This window comes from Geotrypetes seraphini, chromosome 9 (genome assembly GCF_902459505.1).
Source record: "Geotrypetes seraphini chromosome 9, aGeoSer1.1, whole genome shotgun sequence".
In the NCBI taxonomy this organism is placed as follows: Eukaryota; Metazoa; Chordata; class Amphibia; order Gymnophiona; family Dermophiidae; genus Geotrypetes; species Geotrypetes seraphini.
Genome location: NC_047092.1, coordinates 16,914,288 through 16,941,375, shown reverse-complemented (window position 1 = coordinate 16,941,375; position 27,088 = coordinate 16,914,288). Strand labels below are relative to the sequence as shown.

General features: G+C 45.3%; 1 protein-coding gene across 5 annotated transcripts in view; it reads left to right on the top strand.

Annotated features, from left to right (window-relative positions):
- Nucleotides 1–27,088, top strand: part of IMPDH1 (inosine monophosphate dehydrogenase 1) — a 217,126-nt gene that overhangs the window by 49,832 nt on the left and 140,206 nt on the right. Inside the window, exons 1-2 of one of the 5 annotated variants that reach the window (XM_033958853.1) lie at nt 17,817–17,964; nt 18,802–18,900. In XM_033958853.1, the coding sequence (XP_033814744.1) occupies nt 17,921–17,964; nt 18,802–18,900 (143 nt within the window). In that variant the 5' untranslated portion in view covers nt 17,817–17,920. The other 4 variants (XM_033958855.1, XM_033958856.1, XM_033958854.1 and 1 more) reach the window with 4 other exon arrangements.

The window sequence follows — 27,088 nt, the reverse complement described above, 5'->3', positions numbered from 1 at the left end:
CAACAAAACAATAAATAAAAATAAATGAAATGAAATAAAGTAAATTCCAGTCAGACAATAGAATCTGATGTTAGAAGTTCATAAAGAACGATATGCCAAGGAGCGAAAGCTGGTATGCTCCTTGAGCCCTGACGTATGCAGCCAAGCCAACACACAATATTTCAGCCATGAGGTTTCCCAGGAAGTAGTAATGAATAATAATTTAAAAAAAAAGGCTGTAAGCGACGTGACCACATCACACCATTTTTGCAAAAACTTCACTGGCTACCAGTATAATACAGAGTTAAATTTAAAAATCGTATGTCTGATCTTCAAGGTCCTCAAAGGAAATGGCCCAGAGTACTTGAAGAACAGGATTCCCTCTTCACACCTTCAAGGTCACTAAGGTCCCCCCAAGGAATATCACTAACCACATCCTCTCCGAAGGACATCTCATAATGTGTTACCTGCCAGTATGCCTTCTCCAGAGTAGCCACCATACTCTGGAATGCACTCCCTGAAAGGCTTTGCTTAACACAAGACTATCTTTAGGAAACAGATGAAAGCTTAGCTCTTCACCCAGGCCGTCAATGGAAAGTAACAAATTTGCTTGTCACATAGAAACATGATGGCAGATAAAGGCCTTATCCCAGGACAAGCAGGCAGCATATTCTTAACACATGGGTGACGTCACCGACGGAGCCCTCGGTACGGACCTTTTTAACTAGAAGTTTCTAGTTGGCCGCACCGCGCGTGCGCGAGTGCCTTCCCGCCCGACGGAGGAGTGCGTGGTCCCCAGTTTCTTCGTTTCCGCGGAGCGAAGAAGACGCGTGTGTTTTTTCAACGGCCGTTGAAACCACTTTTTGCCTTCCCGCTCGCGCTTTTTTTCCTTATTTTTCTTTCTTTACCTTCGGGTTTATTTTACTTTGATTTGCCAAAAAAAAAAAAAAAAAAAAAAAAAACTTTGCTTTTTTCCCCTTTTTTTCGTTTTTGCCCCGGCAGGGCCTGTTGCCAGTATACAGGCCTCGGGCTTCGATTTTGCGGAGGCTATCTTCCCCTTCATGCCCCCGCAGGTCGGTTTTAAGAAGTGCCAGCGGTGTGCACGCCCGATCTCCATCACTGACCCACACAATTGGTGCTTGCAGTGTCTGGGTCCGGAGCATCGGGCGGACTCCTGCACCCGCTGTGCCACTCTTCAAATGAGAACCCTTAAAAACCGAAGAATTCAACAAACTCTTCTCTTCGGCACCGAGTCGGCGATGGACTCCTCAACTTCAACGGCGGTACCTCAAAAATCGGCACCGTTGACCTCGACACCGACCGACCCCACATCGGCGTCGCTGGCGCCAGGTAAGCCGGCTAAGAAGCCTTCCTCTTCCCTCGAGCGCCCTCCAGCTACGGTGGCGACACCATCCCTACCGGCATCGCACCGGTCCCGCAAACGCTCCGCCCCGATCTCGGTGAGTGCCTCGTCATCGGCCTCCTCATCGCCGGGGCGTGGAGCGGCATCCAAGGAACCGAAGAAAAAGAAAGCGGTTCCGATGCCACCCCTAGATGACCGTATCTCGGCCATCTTAAAGGCTCAACTCCAGGAACAGTTAAAGCAACAACTTGAACACCTGTTGCCCACTATCCTGGCACCGCTCCTTCCGGTACCAGACCGGCCCGAGCCCCGTACCGAGCCCCCGGTGTCCACCCCTTCGGTACCTGTAAACACCTCCATGCCGATCCTTTCAGCCGAACAACTCCATGTCGATCCGGTGGTTCATTCCCAGGCCACATTGGATCCTCCTCGGCACCAGGCGGTACGGCATTCTTCCCGGGACCGAGATCGACGCCGGTCATCCTCTCCTGGTACCGTTTCGGTGCGCTCTGGAAAGTCTTTGTCCAAGACTCGCCATACCGCGCCCTCCACCCCGGTGTCTCGACATGCACCAGAGGTCAGGGACCCTGACTTATGGGAGGAAACTCCTCTCGGTACCGAGGAGGATCCCTCCTCATCTGATGAGGAACCATCGGCACCCGATGCCACCTCTAAACCAGAGCAGTCCTCATTTTCTAAATTTCTGAGAGAAATGTCTGCTGCCCTGTCCCTTCCCCTAGAATCTGACTCAAAAAAGTCTCAAGCCTTTCTAGAGGCTTTAGACTTTGAGCAACCTCCTAAGGAGTTCCTCAAGCTTCCCGTGCATGACATCCTGCGGGAAACGTTTTACAAAAACTTGGAAAATCCCCTCACGGTACCGGGAGCCCCCCGTAAACTGGACAACCTTTACCGTGTCATCCCTATTCCTGGATTCGACAAATCTCAATTGCCCCATGAGTCCCTTCTGGTTGAATCCACCTTAAAAAAGACTCAGGGCTCCAGTGTCTATGCCTCTACCCCTCCTGGCAGAGAAGGTAAGACCATGGACAAGTTTGGCAAGAGGCTTTACCAGAATGCCATGCTTGCCAACAGGGCAAACAACTATTCCTTCCATTTTTCTTTCTATCTGAAACATTTGGTCCAACAACTGTCTGCCCTCCAGAAGTACCTTCCTGAGCGCAAGGTCCCGCTATTCCAACAACACATCTCTGGCCTTCTCCAAATGCGCAAATATATGGTCCGCTCGATATACGACTCCTTCGAGCTCACCTCTCGGGCCTCTGCCATGGCCGTAGCCATGCGTCGCTTAGCCTGGCTCAGAGTCTCCGACCTGGACATCAACCACCAGGATCGTCTGGCCAACGCCCCCTGTCTCGGGGATGAACTTTTTGGAGAGTTGCTGGATTCCACCACCCAGAAACTCTCTGCCCATGAGACCAGGTGGGACACCCTGATCAAGCCGAAAAAGAAGGCTCCGCCTGCCCGACCCTATCGACCTCAATCATCTTACCAGCGGAGGTTCTCAGCCAGGCCACTCAATCCGCCTCCCCAACAATCTCGGCGACCCCGTCAACAGCAGCACCATGCCCAGGCTCGATCTCAGGCCACTCAACCCTCTAAGCCTCCTCAGCCTGCTAAACAATCTCAGCCCTTTTGACTCTTCTCTCCAGGGCATAGCCAGTCATCCACCCTTGCTACCTCTTCCACAGCCTATCGGGGGTCGTCTCACCATTTTCTCCAGCCGTTGGGAAGTCATCACGTCGGACCAGTGGGTCCTCAACATCATCCGCCACGGCTACTCTCTCAACTTCCAGACTCTTCCACCGGACAACCTTCCCGTAGAGTCTGCTTCACACTCATCTCAAACCCCCCTCCTCCTGAGGGAGGTTCAATCCCTCCTCCTTCTCAATGCCATCGAAGAAGTACCTCCAGATCAAAGGGGTCAGGGATTCTACTCCCGCTACTTCCTGGTTCCCAAAAAGACGGGAGACCTCCGTCCCATTCTCGATCTCAGGGACCTCAACAAGTGTCTGGTCAAGGAGAAGTTCAGAATGCTCTCCCTTGCCACGCTTTACCCTCTTCTTTCTCAACACGACTGGCTATGTTCCCTGGACCTCAAAGAGGCCTACACTCACATCTCCATCAATCAGAATTCTCGCTGCTACCTGCGGTTCCAGGTGCTACACCACCACTATCAGTACAAAGTGCTACCGTTTGGCCTCGCTTCCTCCCCCAGGGTCTTCACCAAGTGCCTTATAGTGGTGGCGGCCTTCCTCAGGTCTCACAACCTCCAGGTGTTCCCCTACTTGGACGATTGGTTGGTGAAAGCACCTTCATCTCAACTCGTGCTACAAGCTACTCATCACACCATCTCTCTCCTCCACCTCCTGGGGTTCGAGATCAACTACCCCAAGTCGCATCTGCTTCCCACCCAGCGACTTCAATTCATTGGAGCAGTTCTGGACACCACGCTAATGAGGGCCTTTCTCCCCTCCGATCGCCAGCGGACCCTGCTCCATCTCTGCCGTCAGGTGCTCATGCATCCCTCCATTCCTGCCCGACAGATGATGGTCCTCCTGGGTCACATGGCCTCGACGGTGCATGTCCTTCCTCTGGCACGTCTCCACCTTCGTACGCCTCAGTGGACTCTCGCCAACCAATGGTCACAGACTACGGATCTTCTTTCTCATCCCATCTCTGTGACATCATCTCTTCAGCAATCTCTCCAATGGTGGTTGAACTCCTCAAATCTTTCCAGGGGTCTACTTTTTCATCTGCCCCCCCACTCTATGATCATCACCACAGATGCGTCCCCCTACGCGTGGGGAGCTCACCTAGGAGATCTACGCACCCAGGGACTTTGGACCCCACAGGAGCGTCGTCATCACATCAATTTCCTGGAACTCAGAGCCATGTTCTACGCCCTCAAGGCTTTCCAACATCTTCTCTGTCCTCAAGTCCTCCTCCTGTGCACAGACAATCAAGTCGCCATGTACTACATAAACAAGCAAGGCGGCACCGGATCTCGCCCCCTTTGTTTGGAGGCTCTGCGCATCTGGACCTGGGCCACGGACCGCAATCTCTTTCTCAGGGCGGTCTATATCCAGGGCGAACAGAACTCTCTGGCCGACAATCTCAGCCGCATCCTTCAACCTCACGAGTGGACGTTGGACCCTCCGACTCTGCTCTCCATCTTTGCTCGATGGGGCACTCCGCAGGTGGACCTCTTTGCAGCACCTCACAATCATCAGCTGCCCCAATTCTGTTCCAGACTCTTCTCTCCTCACCGTCTGGCTCCGGATGCATTCCTGCTCGACTGGAGGGATCGGTTCCTGTATGCCTTCCCTCCACTTCCTCTGATGTTGCGGACCTTGTCCAAACTCCGCAAGGACAACGCCACCGAGGTGCGATGAGAATCATGGTGGCGTTGTCCTTGCGGAGTTTGGACAAGGTCCGCAACATCAGAGGAAGCGGAGGGAAGGCATACAGGAACCGATCCCTCCAGTCGAGCAGGAATGCATCCGGAGCCAGACGGTGAGGAGAGAAGAGTCTGGAACAGAATTGGGGCAGCTGATGATTGTGAGGTGCTGCAAAGAGGTCCACCTGCGGAGTGCCCCATCGAGCAAAGATGGAGAGCAGAGTCGGAGGGTCCAACGTCCACTCGTGAGGTTGAAGGATGCGGCTGAGATTGTCGGCCAGAGAGTTCTGTTCGCCCTGGATATAGACCGCCCTGAGAAAGAGATTGCGGTCCGTGGCCCAGGTCCAGATGCGCAGAGCCTCCAAACAAAGGGGGCGAGATCCGGTGCCGCCTTGCTTGTTTATCGCACCTTATCGCACCTCGGTGGCCTCGCCAACACTGGTTCTCACTCCTGCTCCAACTCAGCTCCAGGGAACCCATTCTCCTTCCCGTGTTTCCTACTCTACTTACGCAGCAGCATCAGTCTCTACTGCATCCCAATCTGTCTTCACTCCACCTGACAGCTTGGTTTCTCTCGGGCTGACCTCTCCAGAGAACCTATCTCAGCCGGTCCGCCTCATCTTGGACGCCTCCAGGAAGCCGGCCACCCTCCAATGTTACCATCAGAAATGGACCAGATTCTCCTCGTGGTGTCTCCGGCATCATCAGGAACCCACCTCCTTAGCGGTGGAAACCGTATTGGAATATTTGCTCTCGCTGTCCAATGCTGGCCTCAAAACTACCTCCATCAGAGTCCACCTCAGTGCCATCACTGCGTTTCATGAGCCCATTCTCGGAAAACCCCTCACGGCTCATCCTCTGGTTTCCAGATTTATGCGAGGGCTCTTCAATATCAAACCACCCCTCAAGCCTCCTCCAGTCGTCTGGGACCTGAATGTGGTACTCTCAGCTCTCATGAAACCTCCATTCGAGCCTCTTGCCACAACTTCACTTAGACTCCTTACCTGGAAGGTGCTTTTCCTGATTGCCATCACCTCTGCCAGGAGGGTTAGCGAACTGCATGCACTGGTTGCCGACCCACCGTTCACTGTTTTTCACCATGACAAGGTTGTTCTGCGTACCCACCCTAAATTCCTTCCCAAGGTGGTCTCAGCTTTTCACCTCAACCAGTCCATTGTGCTGCCCGTCTTCTTCCCTAAGCCTCACTCGCATCCTGGGGAACAGGCGTTGCACACGCTGGATTGTAAGCGTGCCCTTGCTTACTATCTTGATCGTACCAGAGCTCACCGAACATCCCCTCAGCTATTTTTGTCTTTCGATCCCAACCGTTTGGGTCGTCCTGTCTCCAAACGGACACTTTCCAATTGGCTTGCTGCCTGTATTGCATTCTGCTATGCTCGGGCCGGTCTCTCACTGGAAGGAACTGTCACGGCCCACAGAGTCCGAGCTATGGCTGCTTCTGTAGCTTTCCTCCGTTCCACGCCCATCGAGGAAATCTGCAAGGCGGCCACTTGGTCCTCAGTTCACACATTCACTACTCACTACTGTCTGGATGCGTTCTCCAGACGGGATGGACACTTCGGCCAATCTGTGTTACAAAATTTATTTTCCTAATGGCCAACCATCCCACATCCCTCTTTGTTAGCTTGGAGGTCACCCATGTTTTAAGAATATGCTGCCTGCTTGTCCTGGGATAAAGCACAGTTACTTACCGTAACAGGTGTTATCCAGGGACAGCAGGCAGATATTCTTACGTCCCACCCACCTCCCCGGGTTGGCTTCTTAGCTGGCTTATCCTAACTGGGGACCACGCACTCCTCCGTCGGGCGGGAAGGTACTCGCGCACGCGCGGTGCGGCCAACTAGAAACTTCTAGTTAAAAAGGTCCGTACCGAGGGCTCCGTCGGTGACGTCACCCATGTGTTAAGAATATCTGCCTGCTGTCCCTGGATAACACCTGTTACGGTAAGTAACTGTGCTAAATGGAGTGACAATTGACTGCACGTACTATAGCAGCACGTGCTTATCCAGAACCGCCTGGGAACGGTGGACCATTTTGCGGTAGTGCCACGGGTACTATTCCTGCAGCATTCCCGCAGTAGGTCTCTCCTTCCCTCCCTCTGCAGCCTCCCTTCCTACCCTACTGGCAAAGACTACAACTGATACAAAATGCAGCAGTCAGGATGATTTTCGGGCTGAAGAAGTCCGATCACATAACCCCTTCTTATCGACTCCTACACTTGCTGCCGATGGAGGCGCGCACAAAGTTCAAGCTAGGATGTCTCTGCTTCAAAGTATTAAATGGTCTAGCCCCAAAATACATTACAGATCTCTTCTCATTCCCAACCAACAGACACGAAAGAAAAACACACATGAAATTTGTCTCCCCACCGGCTAGAGGGTGCAAATATAAGAGACACCATCAACAACTGCTATCATATCAAGCAGCCATATGGGGTAAAGACCTAGAAAAACTAATTGCACACACAAACAACTATGAAGAATTCAGGAAACACCTAAAAACTTACCTATTCTTGAAATACCTAGGCAACGAACCGGAACATTAACCCCCCTCGTAACATCATCACATAACTAAACTTGCAAACTGTTAACCCCAACCCCTAATCACGAACTATGAACACTCTACTCAATTTACGGAATATTTCTACTTCTGTGCAAACAGCTTGGCACTTCCTGGCCTTTCAACACACAAACTGTTGTTAACATTATTAATATTATCAGATGTAGACTGCTTTACTCTTTAATTCATTGTACGAGATGTATACTGATATACTCTTTAATTCATTGTACGTAAAGTTTCTCTTTATTGTATTGAGATGTACACTGCTATACTCTTTAATTCATTGTACGTAAAGTTCCTCTTTATTGTATTTACATTTTCTTTTATTGTATTCACAGTTTCTTTTATTGTAAACCACCTAGAAGTCGCAAGATAGCTGGCGGTATATAAAAATAAAGTTATTATTATTATTATTATTATTATTACTTTGCTTTATACACTAGCACTGCCGGATGGCTGGCCAGTTGAGTCCCCTCTTTCTCTATGGCAGTTGCAGGCTATGCGGGAACAGGAAGTTGCCTATGCTCTTTCCTAGATGAGATAATTTTCCATTGCAAATGCAAGCAGTGTCTCACTTCCGATTCACCACACAATTGTTTCCCACGTACTCACCTTTATAGGACCCCCAGGGACACCTGAAGAAGACTTTTTGTCGAAACGCGGACCATGTTGGGTCCTGTATCCCTAGCAGACTAGGTCCTTTAAGGCTCTTATGTGGATGATTTATTTTTATGTGGATGGAATTATTTTATGTGGATGATTTCAGTGTACCTTTGGAACTTTGACACTTTCAAATAAAGTCCATTTGGGAACATCGTCACTCCACAGAGTTTTTTTGGTTTCCTCATAATTTTCAAGCACCAGTCTGATCTCGTGTGCATCTTTCTTCAAATTAGTCCTTTATTTTCTAATCTCTGTTACTTCTATCTACAGTATGTACTCCTTTGCTTACACATTATGTTGTCTATTAAAATGTTTTATCATACTTTGTGTTGACATTGTAATGTAACATACTATGCCATACTTTGTATTGTAATCTGATTTTTTTTTTTAACTTCTGTAATTTTCTATTGCTTATGTTTGACTTATTCTTGCTGTACAGCAAATTGCGTGAATGCCCTCAAAAAGGTGGTAAATAAATCCTAATAAATAAATAAAATAATTATCAAAGCCATAAAGCTTTTATAATTTTATAAAGGTCTTTATTTTTCATCTCGTTCAGGGTTGCAAAGCCTTTAGGCTATAGCAGTGAAATTGCTGACCCTTAAAAACTAGTGTCCAAATTGCTTGCGAGCGTACACTGCCAGCTTAATGTAGATCACATTTTGGCTTGATGCTTGTTAGTAAAATTTAAGGTACAAAGAAATGACTGTGTTGGATGCCTTTATTTTTAGCTCTTGACACAAGCACCATATCTCGGTACTGAAACAGTAGTGTGTTAGTGCAGGATACAAGATTTTTTAAATAAATACCTCAGTCCTAATCAATCTACAAAGCTAAGTGGTTTACAAAGGAAACGTACATATTTCAAAAATATTGAGAGACCAGAGTGGAGGACCACAATATTAGGTGCACAGGCAGAGAAATCTCAGTACAGGAGAAGCAAGGTTTGCTGAAAGATAAAGGTATGAGAGGCATTACCTAAGTTGGGTGTACGATCTACTAACATAGAAACATAGAAAATGACAATGGATTAAAGCAGGGATGTCAAAGTCCCTTCTCGAGGGCCGCAGTCCAGTCGGGTTTTCAGGATTTCCCCAGTGAATATGCATGAGATCTATTAGCATACAGTGAAAGCAGTGCATGCAAATAGATCTCATGCATATTCATTGGGGAAATTCTGAAAAATTGACTAGATTGCGGCCCTCGAGGAAGGACTTTGAAATCCCTGGATTAAGTTCATCCATCATGACCTGTTCAGTTAAGAACATAAGAAGTTGCCTCCGCTGAGTCAGACCAGAGATCCATCTCGCCCAGCGGTCCGCTCCCGCGGCTCAGGCCCATTGCCTGAGCAGTGGTCCTTGACTATTTTTATAATCTATCTCTACTCCTATCCCTATCCTTAATTCTTATCTGTACCCCTCAATTCCCTTGTTCTCTAGGAACCTATCCAAACCTTCTTTGAAGCCATGTAACTTGTTCTGGCCTATCACAGCTTCTGGAAGTGCGTTCCACATATCCACCACCCTTTGGGTGAAAAAGTACTTCCTAGCGTTTGTTCTAAACCTGTCTCCTTTCAATTTCTCTGAGTGCCCCCTTGTACTTGTGCTTCCCCTTAATCTGAAAAATCTGTCCCTGTCCACTTTTTCTATGCCTTTCAGGATCTTGAAGGTTTCTATCATGTCTCCTCTAAGTCTCCGCTTCTCAAGGGAGAATAGCCCCAGCTTTTTTAGCCTGTCAGTATATGAGAGGTTTTCCATACCCTTTATCAGTTTAGTTGCTCTTCTGATAAAGGGTATGGAAAACCTCTCATATACTGACAGGCTAAAAAAGCTGAGGCTATTCTCCCTTGAGAAGCGGAGACTTAGAGGAGACATGATAGAAACCTTCAAGATCCTGAAAGGCATAGAAAAAGTGGACAGGGACAGATTTTTCAGATTATGGGGAAGCACAAGTACAAGGGGGCAAGATAGTTCTACAATCCCATCTTCTCCCTCAGAGGTCCTCTGTACTTATCCCAAGCTTATTTATTTGTCAATTTAGGAGTGTCCTACTGTCCACCACCTCCGCTAGGCGGCTGTTCTATGCATCTACCACTTTCATGGTGTAAGAATTTCCTTACTCCTGAGTGTACTACTCTTCATGAAATTAGATGGGAAACAGTCAAGGTTTCAGCATGTCCACAATGTATATGCATGGACTTAATTTGCATACACTGCCTCCATTGTATGCAGATTTTTTTCATGCATACTCATTGTGGATATACTAACAACTTGAGTGGCAAAGGAGAACTCCAGGACTGACTTGGGAAAACACTGGTTTACTAAGTTGAGGACCCTCGCTCTTGAATGAATCATCATTGCCTGTGTCACTCACACACACAAAAAAATTGCACCAGGCCACTCCTTGGAGCAATGTTTACCATCTTCCAACCCAATGCACTATGCGCCTATAAGCTGTTTAGTTCTGGCACAAGGTCTCAAGAGAACACAGACAGATAAATGCACAGGACTGGGTCAGGCCATATAGCCCTATCATAGCAGAGTTCTAGGGTCCCTTTTACCATCTCTTCAGAGATGCATCGCTACTATTATGGGAGGCCTTTTCTAATACTGTGCACCTCTGTCTCTGCTATGCAGCATGTGGGGAATTCTTCTGAAGGAGATATAGCCTGTGCTAGAGCCTAGATCAGAGTTGCTTAAACAGGGTCACAAAACTCACATTTCTAGTTCAAAAGGCATGAGTCTTGAACCAGTGGGTCATTCTCCTTTTACTCATGAGTTTGTAGAATGCATTATCTACTTTTTTTTTCTCTCATCTCACCTCCTGCATCTCTGGGCTGTGCACCAGCTCCTCAGTTTTCCTTCTACAAGTGAGTTGGAAGGTGTCTTTCTGATCTGCTCTGATTTGGATTTTTATCAGAACTGTGAGGCTTGTGGTATTAGTTCTCCAGAGGTCCCCAGTGCAACTGGGGCAGCTCTGCCTGGAAGAAGACAGATTCTCTGGGCAATCCTGTTACAGGGAACCTGCCTGGCTAGCCTGCCCTAACTCTTTGGTGGCTTGGGGACCATTCCCTTGGGAGCAAGACTCTCTCCTGGAGTTTAAGCGCAGGCTGTGTGGCCCCAAGCTGGTCCTGAGGGCTTTATCAGGTGCTGGCTGCATTGCCGAAGAGTACTGATTTGTTGTCTTTAACTTGTTGCAGATCAGAACAGATTTCTCCTCTTATAGGTATTGTCAACTACTGTACTTTGATACAAACTGAGGAGCTGGGGCATAGCCTAGAGATGCAAGAGGCAGAACTGAGAGGAAAAGATAGATGATGCTTTCTACAAACTCACGAGTAAAGGAGAATAATCCACTAGTTCAAGACTCATATGCCTTTCTACTAGAAAGAAGATTATCGAGATAAGAACTTAATCTTCCCTTGGGACTCGACCTGGGAGAACTTTCCTTAAGTGCATCCTTATTTTGCATAGCTGGTATATTTGGCTGTGATCATGGGATCACAGCCACAAAAAGATTGGTAAGCATTGGCTTAGATGGAGCTGCCAGTGTTAAGGTAGGGGAATGGAGAGGATAATTATTGTATAGGGCAGAACAGTGCGAGAAATGCTGCTGCATAGCAGAGCAGGTGTTGGTAGAGGGACAACTGCCCAAGGTCCTCTTGCTTACCTAAAGCTGAAAGACACACAGCATACCAGCAGAATGTTTGTTTGAAAGACACATACATACAGCAGAATGTTTGTCTTGGACTCATATCCAATACCTCCCTGCCGTGCAGAGCATGAGCAAGAGAAAATGGGAGATGCTGAGTGGAAAGAGGGCATGGATGCAGCTGGTAGAAAGAGAGGGGGTGAAAGAAGGATGCTGAATGGAAAGAGGCATGCTATTTTGAGTGGGCCTGAGCCCAAATTGGGTGGTCACACAATTCTCCCTCCCCTGTATTTTTTTGTTCCCACCTCTGCTCCCACATTAGCCACCCCCCAACAAACACCTGAACTGGTGGGCATCTCTAAGCCCTGCCAGCTGGAAGAGGTCCTTCAGCAGCCAGAACTTCTCATTCTCTTACTTGCTGCAGCCCAGCAGCACTCTCCCCATGGATCACCCGAAGCTACACTACTGGTCAGCTCTTTGAGTGTTTGAGCACACCCCAATATTGAAGAAACTCCTTATCTGTGTCCAGGGAGAGGTAATTCCTTGAATTTAGTACACCCAATAATTTTGAAAAGTTGGCACCAATAGTGGATACTGCCAACCAGGGGCAGAGAGAAAAAGGAAGCAATTGAGATGATGCTATTGAACTGTAGGAATGGGAATAGATGCAAAGGGTCTCTGGGCGCCGACTAGCTCGTTGGGATTGGTACCTGGACCAGGTACGTACAAATTGCTGGATGTGGGCAAGGATGTGATTTATTCCAGTAGAGTATGGAATATAACCACCCCCTTCTTACTTTTTGTTCCTTTCCTTTTTATTAGTTTTCAATCAAAAAAGAAAACAAAAACACACTACAGAGGTAAAGAAGCCATACTGTAATGCTTTACCATTTAAGTTTTCAGTAACTTTTTTTTTTTAAATAGTTTATTAAATTTTTTTAACAAGCCATAAAACAAACAAAGTATCTTAAATTATACTAAAAAAAAAATAATAATAATACAATTAGTCCTGGGTTGTTACAACTATCTTGTAACACATTAATCATCATATCTAAATACTATATTCCATATTTTATTGAATTTCTCCTACCCCCCTCTTTTAAAAAGTAATGCTATGCTTTTTAGTGCGTGGTAAATATCACGCACTAAACACGTGCTAAATGCTAACGCGTGCATGTTATCCTTTGGACACGTTAGCGGTTAGCGCACGCATTGATTCAGCGAACGCTAAAACACTTAGCGCTCCTTTGTAAAAGAGGCCCTAAGTTACCACTCTTAAAAGCAAACATTTTCTCATACTTAGCACATAAGCACAGCATAGTCCACCAATTATTATAATCCAGTTTTGAAAAATCTTTCCAGTTTAAAAATATAGACTCGATAGCTATTATTAGCAGGTTTTTCAGTAACTGTGTGCTTTATAAGTATCTAGCTTAGTAACCATAACAAGAGCATCTAAAATTATCATATGTTAGGGGTTCTGAAATAGAAAGAAACGTAGAAATACTTGACCATATTTCCCCCCAGTACGCATTAACATAAGGACATGTGAATAACATATGTTCTAGGGTTCCAATTGACAGCTTACAAGACCAACAAAGGTTCTGCTGAGTGGTATTCATTTTCGATAATTTCAATGGTGTCCAGAAAGCTTTGTGCATTAAAAAAAAGAAAGTTAGACTGTTATTATATTTTCTGAATGAAGTGAGTTTATAAGAGAGAGCCATCGCACCTTCCATTGTGCATCATTTAATTGTATACCCATATCAAATTCTCATGTACTTTGCAGCCCTTTTGGTTGTTTGTAGTTAACCATACTAAAACATTTATACCAGTGTATCTCAAACTATGTGCCGAGGCACACTTATGTGCCTCCTGAGATTCCAAGTGTGCCGCGACACACTGAGGAAGAAGAGAGGCGCCTGCCAGCTGACTTCCCTACGCGGTACAGCGCCAGCGCTGCCCGATTCGCTGAAGGCCTGCATGTTTGCCCCTTCTCTCTAGCGTCCTCCTGATCTCGCATTTAAAGCTAATTTCAGCAGCCTGCAGAGGATCGCCGGTAGGTAAAATGATTTTATTTTCAATATAGTGATTGAAAAGTGTCAATTTTGAAAATTTATATCCGCTGTATATTGTGTGTATATGAAAAATGAATGGAAAAAATTGCATTTTGGGATCTGGGGCAGAGCTTGGGTGGGACTAGGGAGGTCTGTGGCTGGGGTACTCAGTTGATATTTGTTAGACTTAGGGGGTAGTTGAGAAACACTGCTGTAGGCAATCAGCTGGCGCCAGTGCCTCTCCTTCTCTCCGGCCCTCTTCCCTGCTGGCGCCCCCAACTGGTGTCTCGGGGCCCATCTGGAGGGGGGCAGCATATGTGTGATGTCATCACGGCGATGTCCGCACACTTCTGGGTGCCTCAAGCCGTGGCCACTACCTTTAGTGTGCCCCGGCTTGATAAAGTTTGAGAGACACTGGTTTATACCAATGAGAAGCTGCAGCTTTCACATTCATAAGCGAAGAACAAAAAGTTAAACAATCTGGTTGCACTTCTTTAAATTTTGCAATGCAAATGGGCCGAACTTAAACAATGTACAAGTTGGATCCATCAAAAATATTGGTGTTTGGATAAATTGTACTTTTCCATTAAATTATGAAAAGGAATCCATTCCTGTTGTGACTGCAAATGTTTAATCTGCCATATTCCATCTCTTTTCCAAATATTCAAATCTATAGTTAATCCCTGTATTATGCAGAATCCACCATTCTAGGATTTAAGGGTAAACTAGATGCACAACTCCTTAAGAGTGGCATAGAGTGATACGGGTAAGGGTAAATTGGATGCACATCTCCCTTAAGAAGCATACAGTGATATGAGGACTAAAACTAGGCCAGGGTACACCTGGCGGGGCCTCCGCATGTGCGGATCACCGGACTTGATGGACCCAGGGTCTGATCCGGAGATGGCAATTCTTATGTTCTTGAATCAAATAAATATACAATAAAATGATACAAAGAAATATTCATTACAATTAAATTCATAATAAAACATTTGCATACATATTTTCATTCCTCCAAAATATATTTTTATATACCTAGTCTATTTTTTCCTATATCCCCCTTAACCCCTTATCTTTCCCCCTTTTATACTTTAGATTGTTTTTTTATAAAATGGATTATTCCATAAAGGAGCCCAAATAGTATCCTGGCATTTTACATCACAACCCTTTTCCAACTCTCTAAATGCAGTCTGAATAGCTGAAAAGATTTCATTTCCAGATTGATCATTCTTAAATTTTGTAAAGAGTAATGTCCACAAAGGTATGTCAGCTGATACATATTCTTCAAACTTCTGATAACAGACAAGTATCCAAATATATGTACAAATTAGACTAGTCTCTTTTCCTGGGGGTGGGAGATATAATTGATTTTGAAAAAACTTGATGTTAAAAATCATACTAATTACAGCAATTCAGTACAGTTGTTATCCTCCTGTTCCCATCCCAGTCGGCAGCTCCAGTAAACGTTTCTTCTCCAGATGAGTATTCAAATATAAAAAAGTAAAAATCTAAGTAGCACCCAGGGATTCTTCCAGGCCTCTTGCCTGCTGGATCCAACTCGGAGACCTGGACCTCTCTGTCCATCTTCCCGACTGTAGTGTGCGGTCTCTACGCCTACTTCTCTTCTCACTGCAGGCACCTTTTGCCCTGTTCACCTCCTGTTTTGACTCGAGCTTATACTCGCTTAGGGTGACAATATTTGTTCCTGAAAAAAAGAAAGGACATATGATCCTGCCCCACTCCCAACTCTGCCCTCGCCCCACCCCTGGCCCAGCTCTCCAGAAGCTAGTTTGGGAGGGCCAGTTACATAGAATCCAGTGTGGTTCTTCTCTTCTTACTTCCTCTGTGCTGCAATTATATTTTCTTTGGGCAGCTGGCAGCACAGCGATATGAGCCTTCTACCATTGGCCTGCCCTGGAAGCTGCTTCTCTGCAGGAACAGGAAGTTGCTGCAGAGAGGTGGCTTCCAGGGCAGGCCTACAGCAGCAAGCTCATGATGCTGAACTGCTGGCAACTGGCAGAAAACAGAATTGCAGCTCCGAGGAGGTAAGAGGGGACGAGCCACTTGATTCTTTGTAAGACAGCCCTGCCAAACCTGGACCAACTCTATTATTTTAAAATCCTGTGTGGCTGGTAGTGCAGGAGATGAAAAACCCTTAACTGCCCATAACTTCCACATCCCTCAGTAACATCTACTGTCAGTCATTTACCATAACTGTAAAATTCATATTTATATTGAAAGCTCCCATATTTTATTTTAACAACTTGCCATACCCCTCAGGTACTAGCCACCACTCCCTTCTCATGGAAAGTTCAGGCTTATCCAAATTTAGTAATGCCTTGGCGAATCCACCCAAACCAAAGGGCTCCTTTTATTAAGCTGTGATAGCTGGTTTAGCGTATGCTGAATTGCCGCGTGCGTTAGACCTTAACGCCAGTATTGATCCGGTGTTATTTCTAGCTGTGTAGCGCGGGTTTAGCGTGCGCTAAAATCCTACGTGTGCTAAAAACGCTATCGCAGCTTAGTAAAAGGTGCCCAAAGTCTTCCTATTCCCCAGGGATATTGGATAAACAGAACAAACAAAGGGAAAATCCAACAGTATCTGTAGTGAGGAATACAAAACGAAAACAAGGAGAACTGCAGAGACACGTACAATGATGCAGGCTAAGTTCATTTATATAAAACAACTGAGTGCGGTTGACAATACCACCTTAAAAACAAACCCAGGACCCAACACGGTTCATGTTTCGGTTAACACGCCTTCATCAGGGGTCCCTGGTCAATAGGGGTCAAATAAAACCACAAGCAAAAAAGCTGTAAAAATAACCAGTAGTAAAACTTATGCAGGAGTTTCCATTTTGATTGTTCCCTGATGTTCGGTACTTTACTGGCTATGGCCTTGTTTCCTAACCTCCACCGATTGTTTTCTACAGGCTACTGGTTATTTTTACAGCTTTTTTGCTTGTGGTTTTATTTGATCCCTATTGACCTGGGACCCCTGATGAAGGCGTGTTAACCGAAACACGGACCGTGTCGGGTCCCTGGGTTTGTTTTTAAGGTGGTATTGTCAACCGCACGCAATTGTTTTATATAAATAAACTTAGCCTGCACCATTGTAGGTGTCTCTGCAGTTCTCCTTGTTTTTGTATTGGATAAACGGTGCATTTTTACTAGCAAAAAGAGGTCGGTATTCCAATGGAGTAGGGTGAGCACTGAAGGACCCACCCCACCATAGCCAGGCCTCCTGCAACCAGCCACAGAAACAGCAGAACTGTGTGTACCAAATCTGAGCTTTTTTAATATCAATCGGGGATCATGAGTTATTTCTATCAAATACTCCTTTAAAAAAATATTGGTTACAGAAAGATCCTCCTAGTTATTGGCATTGGAGGAATCAATTCCATTGTTTTAATTTTATTTGAGGTTTGGGAGGTTCGTAAATTTCCTAGAAGAACACGTTTATTTTAAAAAATTTGGGACCCTTATAAACAAAAATTATCCTCAAAAGCAAGAAGTATGATTCTTAATACTTTATATTAAAGGTATGTAAATGTTCTTTGCATTTTTATATGCATGGTATTTCATTTCACCTTTCATTCTAGGGTAGGGGGGAAATAGGAAGGATGATTTTAATATGTGTTAATTATTTGAACTGTATTTCTGTGTAATTCATTTATTATAATTTTGTAATAATATTAAAATAACGGAGGTAGAGGATAAGGGGGGTCAGAAATTGAGGGAATATATTAAGAGATGTAATAGGTAATTTGAAAAATTTATTTTGATGGAATGATTAACATTTATTAGAAGTTAGTATGGTAAATTTAAATGTAATGACTATTTTACTGTGATATATTATTGTGTATTTATTGCATTTCTTCAATAAAATGTTATAAATTAGAGTGTTAAAAAAAAAATACATTCTCAATATACAGTGCGAATGCTGCTAGGCCCGTCCACATGTAAATCTTAGTGCCCGTGCCAGGCGCCAAAAATTCTTGAATCCTGCTTCGTTAAGACCACAAAGGAAGAAAACCCCAGCAGCTCCCATGCAGAAGAATGCGCCCCATAGACATTCCACGAGACGCCTTCACCTCCCCACGTGGCAGCGTCGCGCAGGCGCGAGCCACGTTTCCCGCCTTCTCCACGCCCCCTTCGCTCGAGCAGGGGGGGGGGGGACGTTGGCATGACATCAGCCGAGGGAAGAGCATGATGAGGGAAGCCGTAGCGGAGGGAGTCGTCCCTTTTTACGGGTACACACGATATCCTATCCATATTTTTTTTTCCTCTCACAGCCAACGGAGAACGGCGGGTTTGAGGGGGGTTACGGGTCTGCTCTTTTGTTTCGATTGCCCACCTTTTTTCTTCTGGGCGGATAAAACCCGCCCTTGCCTGCCCGACGGGCCGCGTGAGTCCGCTTAAATATCCCTCCCCTAACCGTTCCCGCCTGGCGCGCGGTTGCGCTCGGGTCTCGCGCGCAGCGGTGGCTCCTTGAGAGGCAGAGCGCTTGGCGTGGCGCGCGGGGAGAGCGGCGCTCGCGCGCTTCCCTGCCCAGGAAGCTCAGCCTCACGCGCCCCTGTTTGTTTTTTTTAATTTTAGTATATTACTCCTTTTTGCAAACCAAGTGGCCTCGGTGGCTTCGACTCACGTGTCCTAGTACCTAGCTACCTAAAGGGAGTGGGCGATTGGACGCACGTTCCCCTCATCCCCGGAAGGATCCCCCCGCCCGTTGCGTTTTGGCTTTTATCTTACCGTATTGCAATCCCGGCATAGGCGGCTCTGCTTTCTCGTTCAAACCGTTTGTTTTACAAAGTAAACAAAGCAGAATCGTGTGTCTCTTCTTCCCTCTTTCCCCCCCCCCCCCAGGTTTTCTCTTCTATGTGACTTTATTTTCTTGCACGCTTTTTCGTCCTGGGTCTGCTGCTGCTGCTGCTGTTTCCTGGTGGCGCTTTCCAGGATTGAGCCGACGCGTCTCCACCGAGCACGCTGCTTCCTTCTCGCGTCCCCTTCTTTCGGCATCGCTTGGCCCGCGGGCTTTGTTTTCGGTTGCTGGATGTTAAAAGCTCCTCTTGGTCTTCCATCTCTTGCAGCATGGCCGACTACCTGATCAGCGGAGGCACTGGCTACGTCCCAGAGGATGGTCTCACCGCCCAACAGCTGTTTGCCATCGCGGATGGGCTCACCTACAAGTGAGTATTTGCACTAGATGTGTCTGCGTGGCTTGGGGGATGGGGAGGCTTTCACTTATTTGAATTCTTCTATTAATTGACTAACACGGGGTCTAAGCCATATAGCTTTGTAATGATTGCATATCTCCCAGAAAGCAGGAATCTGGTTCTTCCTTCCAGGGTTTTTTTTTTTCCAGCTTGCAAATCATTAGTAAGCTCCCAATCATTGTGAATGACTTCAGCGCTGATCATTTTTGAAATTTTGTGTTGAAGCTTTTGAGGTGAACTTTTAAACTGTTTTGGTTTACTTGTGTGTTTTGTTTATTATTAGTTTGTCCATTATGAATGCCTACTTTATTACTAAGTGTTCTTCCACCTCCTATTTAGTGTTTGGGGGGAAAAAATATTTGCCCTTAAATTACATTGAAGCAATTAATTCTTTGTTGATGAGATACTTTGCTTGTAGCACAAATGCTTTTGTATTAGTAAAAACTACTTTATGAAAATGAGGAGCATATTTTATACTTACTTTAATTAGAAGATTTCTCTTTGTGTACTATTGTCCATTTTGATATAGAGCAGTGGTTTCCAAACCTATTTGCATATAATGGAACTGACAGGTATGCATATCTCTCTCATGCATATTCATTAGGGATATCTTGAAAACCTGACTGGCTGGGGGTCCCCCAGGACAGGTTTGGGAACCACTGAATAGAGTAATAGACAAATGGATTGTAAGCTGCTTTGAGTGAATTCTGTCATGAAAAGGCAGTTAATAAATCCCAATAAATAAATTTGTATGATGAATGAGCTCACAAGCCAGGAAAGCTGAAATATGGATATTCCATTCTTACGGAATGAGATCCTAGAGTTTCAGTAATGGCTACAGTGGGCTTAGCAGTGCTGCCTCATTCTCCTTCCATGGTCAGGGAAGAACTGAGGATATTATGGAAGCAGTGTTTACAGCTCCCTGGCTTTCCCCAATTCAAGAGAAGGAGGCTTAACTACCATTTAGATGACCCATCCAATCTTCCCAAAGCAAACAAAAAAAAAAAAAAGAAGAGAAACGCCTCCTATGAAACATAACAATCAACAAAAGCACACATGAGAGACGCTTCAACTGAGACTTTTTTTGCACTAAAACATCAGACTCAACCCAGCAGAGATTCATTTTATTCTGTTGCAAAGACATAGGATTCTGTACTGAAGCTGTTGTCCTCTTTTAGTCGCAAACTTTATAGATGGATGTCTCATACTTTTCATCTCCTCCCCTTCACCAGCGAGGAATAGCTCCCTCTTCAGTTTTCCCTTTTGCGAGAGAACTGAGAGTGTATTCCAGGGGTCCTTAAAGTCCCTCCTTGAGGGCCGAATCCAGTCGGGTTTTCAGGATTTCCCCAATGAATATGCATTGAAAGCAGTGCATGCACATAGATCTCATGCATATTCATTGGGGAAATTCTGAAAACCTGACTGGATTCGGCACTCAAGGAGGGACTATGGGGACCCCTGGTGTATTCTGATCTGCTCTGCTTCTTTTTATTATTTTGAGGTATTTTTATTCATCGGTTCTTTTTTCTGCATGGCTTTGGTTCCTGGAGGTCCCTTTCTTAGAGTTACTCTGCCAGGGAAAGGACGCAGACCATGAGGGTGGGCTGCTGCTCGCAGATCAATCTCTTAACAGTACCTGTGGAGCCAGCCTGCTTTGTGATTCTCTAAAGTTTGGGGTCCATTCTCCAGGGAACTTGCCTCTTTGGCTGATTTATCAGAGGCTTAAGCATAGGCTGCGGTGCCCCTGTATAACAACCCTTTGGGTATCGGGGAGCTGGCTGCGTATCGTCTCCTTGTGATGCGCAGCATAGATTTTCAGGGGTTGGAGTTCTCGGTCAGAGGAGTCCTGAGCAGCAGCCAAAAGACTTCAGTGGTAGATGTGTTTCCAGTATCAAGACGTGGCAGGCCAGCCCCCCAAGACTCCAATAGCCAGATTACATTAGTTTCTTTTATTCCGCCAATAGCTTGGTGTTCTAGGCGGATTGCAAAAGCATGAGATTCTGGTCATATCCAGAAGATTACAGGGAAGTTATTGGTTGGAACATTTATAGTTTGATGATGGAGTGAGGTTATTTATTGTGTCAGGAGTTTGTCTTGACATATTTCTTGAATAACCTGGTTTTTATTTCCCTCCCGAAGGTATTGTAGTTTGGCGCTGTTTAGTTTTGCTTCTTGTGTGGTGAGTAGTCTGTCGTGCATTTTTTATGCTGAATTCCTTTTATTGGGGAGTGGGTGAAGGTTGTCTGAGTTCTCCTTGGTATGGACGGGTTGTTCTGAGTTTAAGCGAGTGTTCAGGTAGGATGGTCCATTGCCTTGTAGGGTTTTGTAGAGCATGCAGTAGAATTTAAAGAGTATTCATGCTTGTACAGGTAACCAGTATGTGTCTTGGTAGGCGATGATGTGGTCGTACTTCTTCAGTGAGTAGATTAGTCTGAGGGCTGTGTTTTGCACTGCTTGTATTTGTTTTATCATGCGCTTTGTAGTGGTTTTATCATGGATTCGCATGGCAGTTTCTTCTTCATATATTGCCTGTAGAAAATAGCCACCTATCTCTATCATAGTCCATTCAACTAGAAATGTTGCTGCTTCCTGGGCGGAGTCCTGAGCTGTTTAACCCAGTGAAATCTGTAGAGAACCTATTTGGTCTACTCTCTGTACCTTTACAAGATTCTACAAAGGGGATGTGGTGGCCCAAGAGGATGCAGTATTCGGGTCCTGTGTGCAGATGTCTGACGCTGCTTTGGTACTTCAGCTTCAGTACAGAATCTTATCTCTTTGCAACAGAATGGAAGATTAGGTTCTTACCTTAGTAATCTTTCTGTTATGAGACAGGATTCTATGTGGCCTGCCCTGTGCAGACTTACGATTCATTTGTTTACTGCCTTGGACATTGCTAGGTTCCTTCGCAGGAAGATTTCTCCTATCATTTGAATGAGTATTAAAAAAAAAAAGAGAGAGAGAGAGAAAACACAAAACGGAAGTATGAATAACACTTTTCTTGAACTTTGGAGGGGGAGTTATGCGATAGTGCTACTTGCACATAGCAGGCTGATTCCTGGACACTCCTAAGTTATGAGTTCATGTTTATTATTGTCCTTTTGTCATAAGTTACACAGCAGAAATGTAGATTATTTCCGGGGAAGTTCCCCATGGCCCTCCTTTTCTTCTATTTCAGTGGAGTTTGATTGCTTTGGTACTAAATGAAAGAGCTTTTCTCCACTGGTGAAGGGGAGGAGTTGAAAATGAGTGACATCCTTCTGCAAAGTTTGTGACTAAAGGAGGACAATAGCTTCATTACAGAATCCTAATTTTACATTTGGGTATATGTGTAGGAAAATTCCCACACGGACCCTGAGGGCCATTCTATTTACCACATCTTAAGTAATATAAAAAAAAAAATACCATTGCCCTTTTAGGACTGCATCTGTTATTCTTGCAGATCACTCCATTACTTTCTCAAATTTATGGGGTTATACTACTCTGTTTTGTGTTGTACCTGCTTCTCCTGTTAGCATATGTCTATAAGAAAAACAGTGTAGCTCAGCTTTCCAATCTGGGTTGGACTCCAAAATGAGAATCTCAAAAACTTCACATTTGGGGTCATGACCCCAAGGGTTCTCCATAGATGCATTGTTGTTCTGCAACTCTGGGATGGAGGATCACACAATTTTATTTGGCTGCAATCTTAGGGTCACGGCTACAATCTTAGGGTCACAGCCACAAAAGGATTGTGAACACTTCTCTTGAACCCTAAATATCTGTTTTACAACTATACCAAAGGTTCTCAAAAGAGCAGAGAAGGCTAGGTGGATTGGGGAACAACTACACCAAACAGGCAGACAATCCAAAAGATCAATATGGCAAAACAGCAGACCAGTTGAAGTCCATATTCAAGGCTAAAAGCATAAAAACACTAAAAGCCAAAATCATAGGGTCTCAGCCACAAAAAGATTTAGAATACTGGTGTAACCGTAGAACTGGTATTTAGTTACTTCATTTTTTTCCTCCAACTTCCTCTGCTAGAAGTATAGAAACATAAGAGCGTTCTAGAATTTGCTCTTCTTACACTTTATCCAATTGCAATATCTCCTTACAATATCTATGAAATATCTTGGGTTAGCCCAAACAAATGAAACATGCCTTCCTCAGGGATCTGAGATATTGAATGCATACCCTTTTGCAAATGTGTAATAACATAAATTGCATGGCAAACCAAGCTGAAACCGCTGGAGAGACACAAAACCTGAGCGAAACACGGCCTGTGTTGGGTCCTCCAATGACAAATGTGGATATTGTATTTTTAAAGATTAACTGAATAAAAGAAGCGTCAAGAACATTGGATTTCCATAGTTTCGTTTGTTTGGGTTGTCCTTTTTCTCCTGTGGAAATCCGGGTCTTCTCTTCTTGTTGTGACTTTGATATTTCAGGTGAGAGCAGACATAGAGGAAAATTCAGAAAATGTAAAGTCATTAAACAAAAATGATTCTCAAAAAATTACATCTGTCTATGTATAATTAAGCTACCTTTAATAAAAGCTGAGGAACTGAATGAGCAGAAGAAGAGATCTGAGACAGCTTGAAGTCCATTGGCTTTATTTTCAAATCTAATTCAACAAATTTATCTGCAGCTTGCTAAGAAAACCCACAACTTTGTGGAATAATAGATAATGTATTCCTCAGTTCTAACCACCACCTTCCAGATACCTTTCAGAGTAATTTTTTCTTGCTCAAAAATTTTGGATAGTTTAGGACAAACCACAGCTATTGGAATAGGGACAGATTGCAAATCTTCTGAGGAAAGTATTTCTTTAGTAAGATATCTCACCTCGGGAAATCTCACAATCTCTGGAAAGTACCCCCTTAGGTGAAAAAAGGAGTAGATGTAGGGGTGAGAGTTGAGTGACCCTGAAGGTTCCATACCTTTGTATGGAAACCGTGTAGTCAGTCATTGCAGTATTGGCTATGGGTGAATTTCTAGCTTCCCTAGACTTGACAGAAGCCTACCTGCACATTCCTATATTTCCAGAACACATGAGATTCCATGTGCTGGATAGACATTATATGTTCTTGGCACTTCCCTTTGGGTTGGCAACAGCACCCTGCACGTTCACCAAGGTGATGATGGTGGTATTAGCGCATCTCCACAGGGCAGGATTGCAGTGGCTCAAGTGGTCCAGGTCTTTTCACTATTCAGCCCAGGCTCTAATTTTCGAAAGAGCCAACTGGTTCCCTCCCAATTCCTGGAATATCCGGGAGTACTATTCAGCATGGCAGAAGGCTAGGTCTATGTTTCAGAGGGATGCAGAAAGAAGCTTTGCTCTCAGATAATGGACATGATGGCCAAGCCAGCTATGTCTACATGGCACTATCTCCAAGTACTAGGCTCCATGGCAGCCACTATAGATGTGGTCCCCTTGGGTGAGGTCTTACATATGTCTTCTCCAGAACCACAAACAGACTTCCTTCAAATGACTGTCCTGTGAACTCCAGAATCTTGCCAGTCGTTATTATAGGGACTTCCCCCTCAAAATAACTTTGTGGGTGATGGATGCAGGCTGAGAAGGCCATTGCAGTAGATGTCCAGTCTAGGGGCAGTGGTTGGTCTCCCAGAAAAAATGCTCCATTAACAGTCTGGTCATTCAATTGGTGTTACAAAACCTGGAGAAGAGTCTGGATGAACAGTGCTATAGTGGTAGTGTATGTCAGTCGTAAAGAAGGCACCAAGTGTGTGTAGCTGAGCCTGGAAGCCCCCTTATTGTTCAGGTGGGCAGAGCTACACCTACAGGCGGTTTCCAAGGCACATGTAACGGGAGTAGACAATGTCCAGGCCGATTACCTCATCAGGAAGACCTTAAACCCGAGAGAATTGATGTTATCTGCAGCAGTGTTTCAGTCCATCGTTCTTTGATGGGATCAGACAGCTTTCAATCTGATGGCTATGGCAAGAACAAGAAGGCGGACTGTTTCTTCAGTCGAAGATCCAAGCCTAGAAGCGAAATTTTGGACGCTCTAGTCCAGTCATGACCAAAGAGCAAGCTCTTGTACGTGTTTCCTCCATGGCCCATTATAGGGCGAATACTTCTCAGAATAGCAAACCACCCAGGGAGAGTGGACCTCGGGCGTCTTCAGAGGGACCAGGGTCATAGGTACAGCCCAATCTTCTATCTCGGGAGCCCAGTGGTCATATAAGATATGGATCACTTTAGTCTTATGGCAGGCCTGTTGAGCGTGTGGCATTAGAATGCAGTGTCCTATCCCAGCTGGCTTTGCACCACCCCACCTCCTGCACCTGAAAAGGCCTACCTTTTATTTGGCTACAGTGCCAAGGGACCAAACTGTTAATGCAGAATACTACTGTAACTTGCTGTGCCGGTTAAAGGAGGCATTGAAAGAAAATAGGAGAGGAAAGCTGTGGAAAGGAGTTTTTTTGTAAGACAATAAATCTGCTCACAAAGTTGGCAAAACAATGCATGTTAAGAGTTTGAAAGGGTAACAATTTTTGAGTGATTCAGAGGTGATTTCAGCAACAAAGCTGTATTTTAGTGACCAGACAGAATTTTTTGGGAAGGGTTATAAAAACTTCAGATACGATGTGCCAAGTGTGTTGAACTTGGGGGCGAATATATTGGATAACTTGTAAGTTTCATGGATCCTCGTCATTCCCTTCTTGGTTGGGCTGGGAACTTTTTAGCCCTTCTTTGCAGATTTAGGAAAAGAAAGGAGAGCTAGGTATGAGGGGAAGCAACAGGCAATCTGATTTTTTTTTTTTTTTTTTTAATAATACAGTTAAGATGTAAGAAGATACCTACCTGATAACCAAAATAAGTAATGAATAAACTTCAAATTGTTGATTTCTGCTTACAGACAACTTAAGAAAATATTCTCACACAACAGAAGTTGTAATGAATAATAGGGTCTATTTCTGGGACAATATAAATCACTGAAAATTTAACAGAAGGAGATGAAAAATGGCATAGGGGAAAAGCTGATGAAACACATCAAGTTTGAAAATAGGTCAGATTGGACTAGGGTTCCAGAGAAATAAGCCTTCTTAAAATTGCTTTTTTTATGGGAAAAGCAGTTCAGCTTCTGCAGCATAGAAATATAGTAAATTTGTTGCGGAAGATGTATGCAGTTAGATAATTCTTCCTTTTTCATGCTGCCTCTGTTCAGTCCTCTATTTCCTCTTGCCGACTTGAGCTACCCTACCCTCCTCCCACCAGGCATAACACACACACAGACACTTACCGTATTTTCACACATATAACGCGTGCGTTATACACGATTTTACAAACCGTGCATAACCATGCGCGTTATACGCGTGAGCGCGTTTTACAACTTTTTTTTTACATAATTCCCCCCCCCCCACTGACGTCCGATTCACCCCGCAGGACCGCTCGCACGCACTCACACCCCCACCCCGAAAGACCACTCGCACGCACCCCCACCCCGAAGGACCGCTCGCACCCCCACAGCCTCCTGACCCCCCCCCCCCATCATGTAGAAGCTCCTACTGTTGTCCTGCTGCTTCCTCTGCCGGCGGTCCCGGCCCTTCTGTGAGCCCTGCGTCTGTGCTGCATCCTCTTCCGGGCGGAAGCAGCGTAGGCGCAGGGCTCACAGAAGGGCCGGGACTGCCAAGAGGAAGCAGCAGGACACCGGTAGGAGCGTCTACATGATGGGGGGGGGGGTCGGGAGGCTGTGGGGGTGCGAGCAGTCCTTCAGGGTGGGGGTGTGGGTGGGAGTGCATGTGAGTGGTCCTGCGGGGGGAGGTGTGAATCGGATGTCGGGGGGGGGCATCAGGCTTTCAGGGTGGGGACAGGACTTCAAGGGGGAGAGGAGAGTCGGGCGGCGACGGGAGAGTCGGGGCAGCATGCGCCGTATACAAATTTTTTTTTTACATATTTCGGTTTCCGCGCGCTATACCCGTGTGCGCGTTTTACATGGGTGCTCGTTATCTACGTGAAAATACTGTACTGTACTTAAGTAAAAGTTATGTCACTTGTAAAGGACAGTGGGAAAATGGCTACTTTTACCGAAGTAACCACCGATTTTTACTACTTTTATCTAGTTACATCTGATGCTTGCAGTTAAAAGTAAAAACAGAAATGCGTAAATGACACTTTCTCAGTAAACCAGTTGAAGCAGCAAAAGCTGCAACAGAG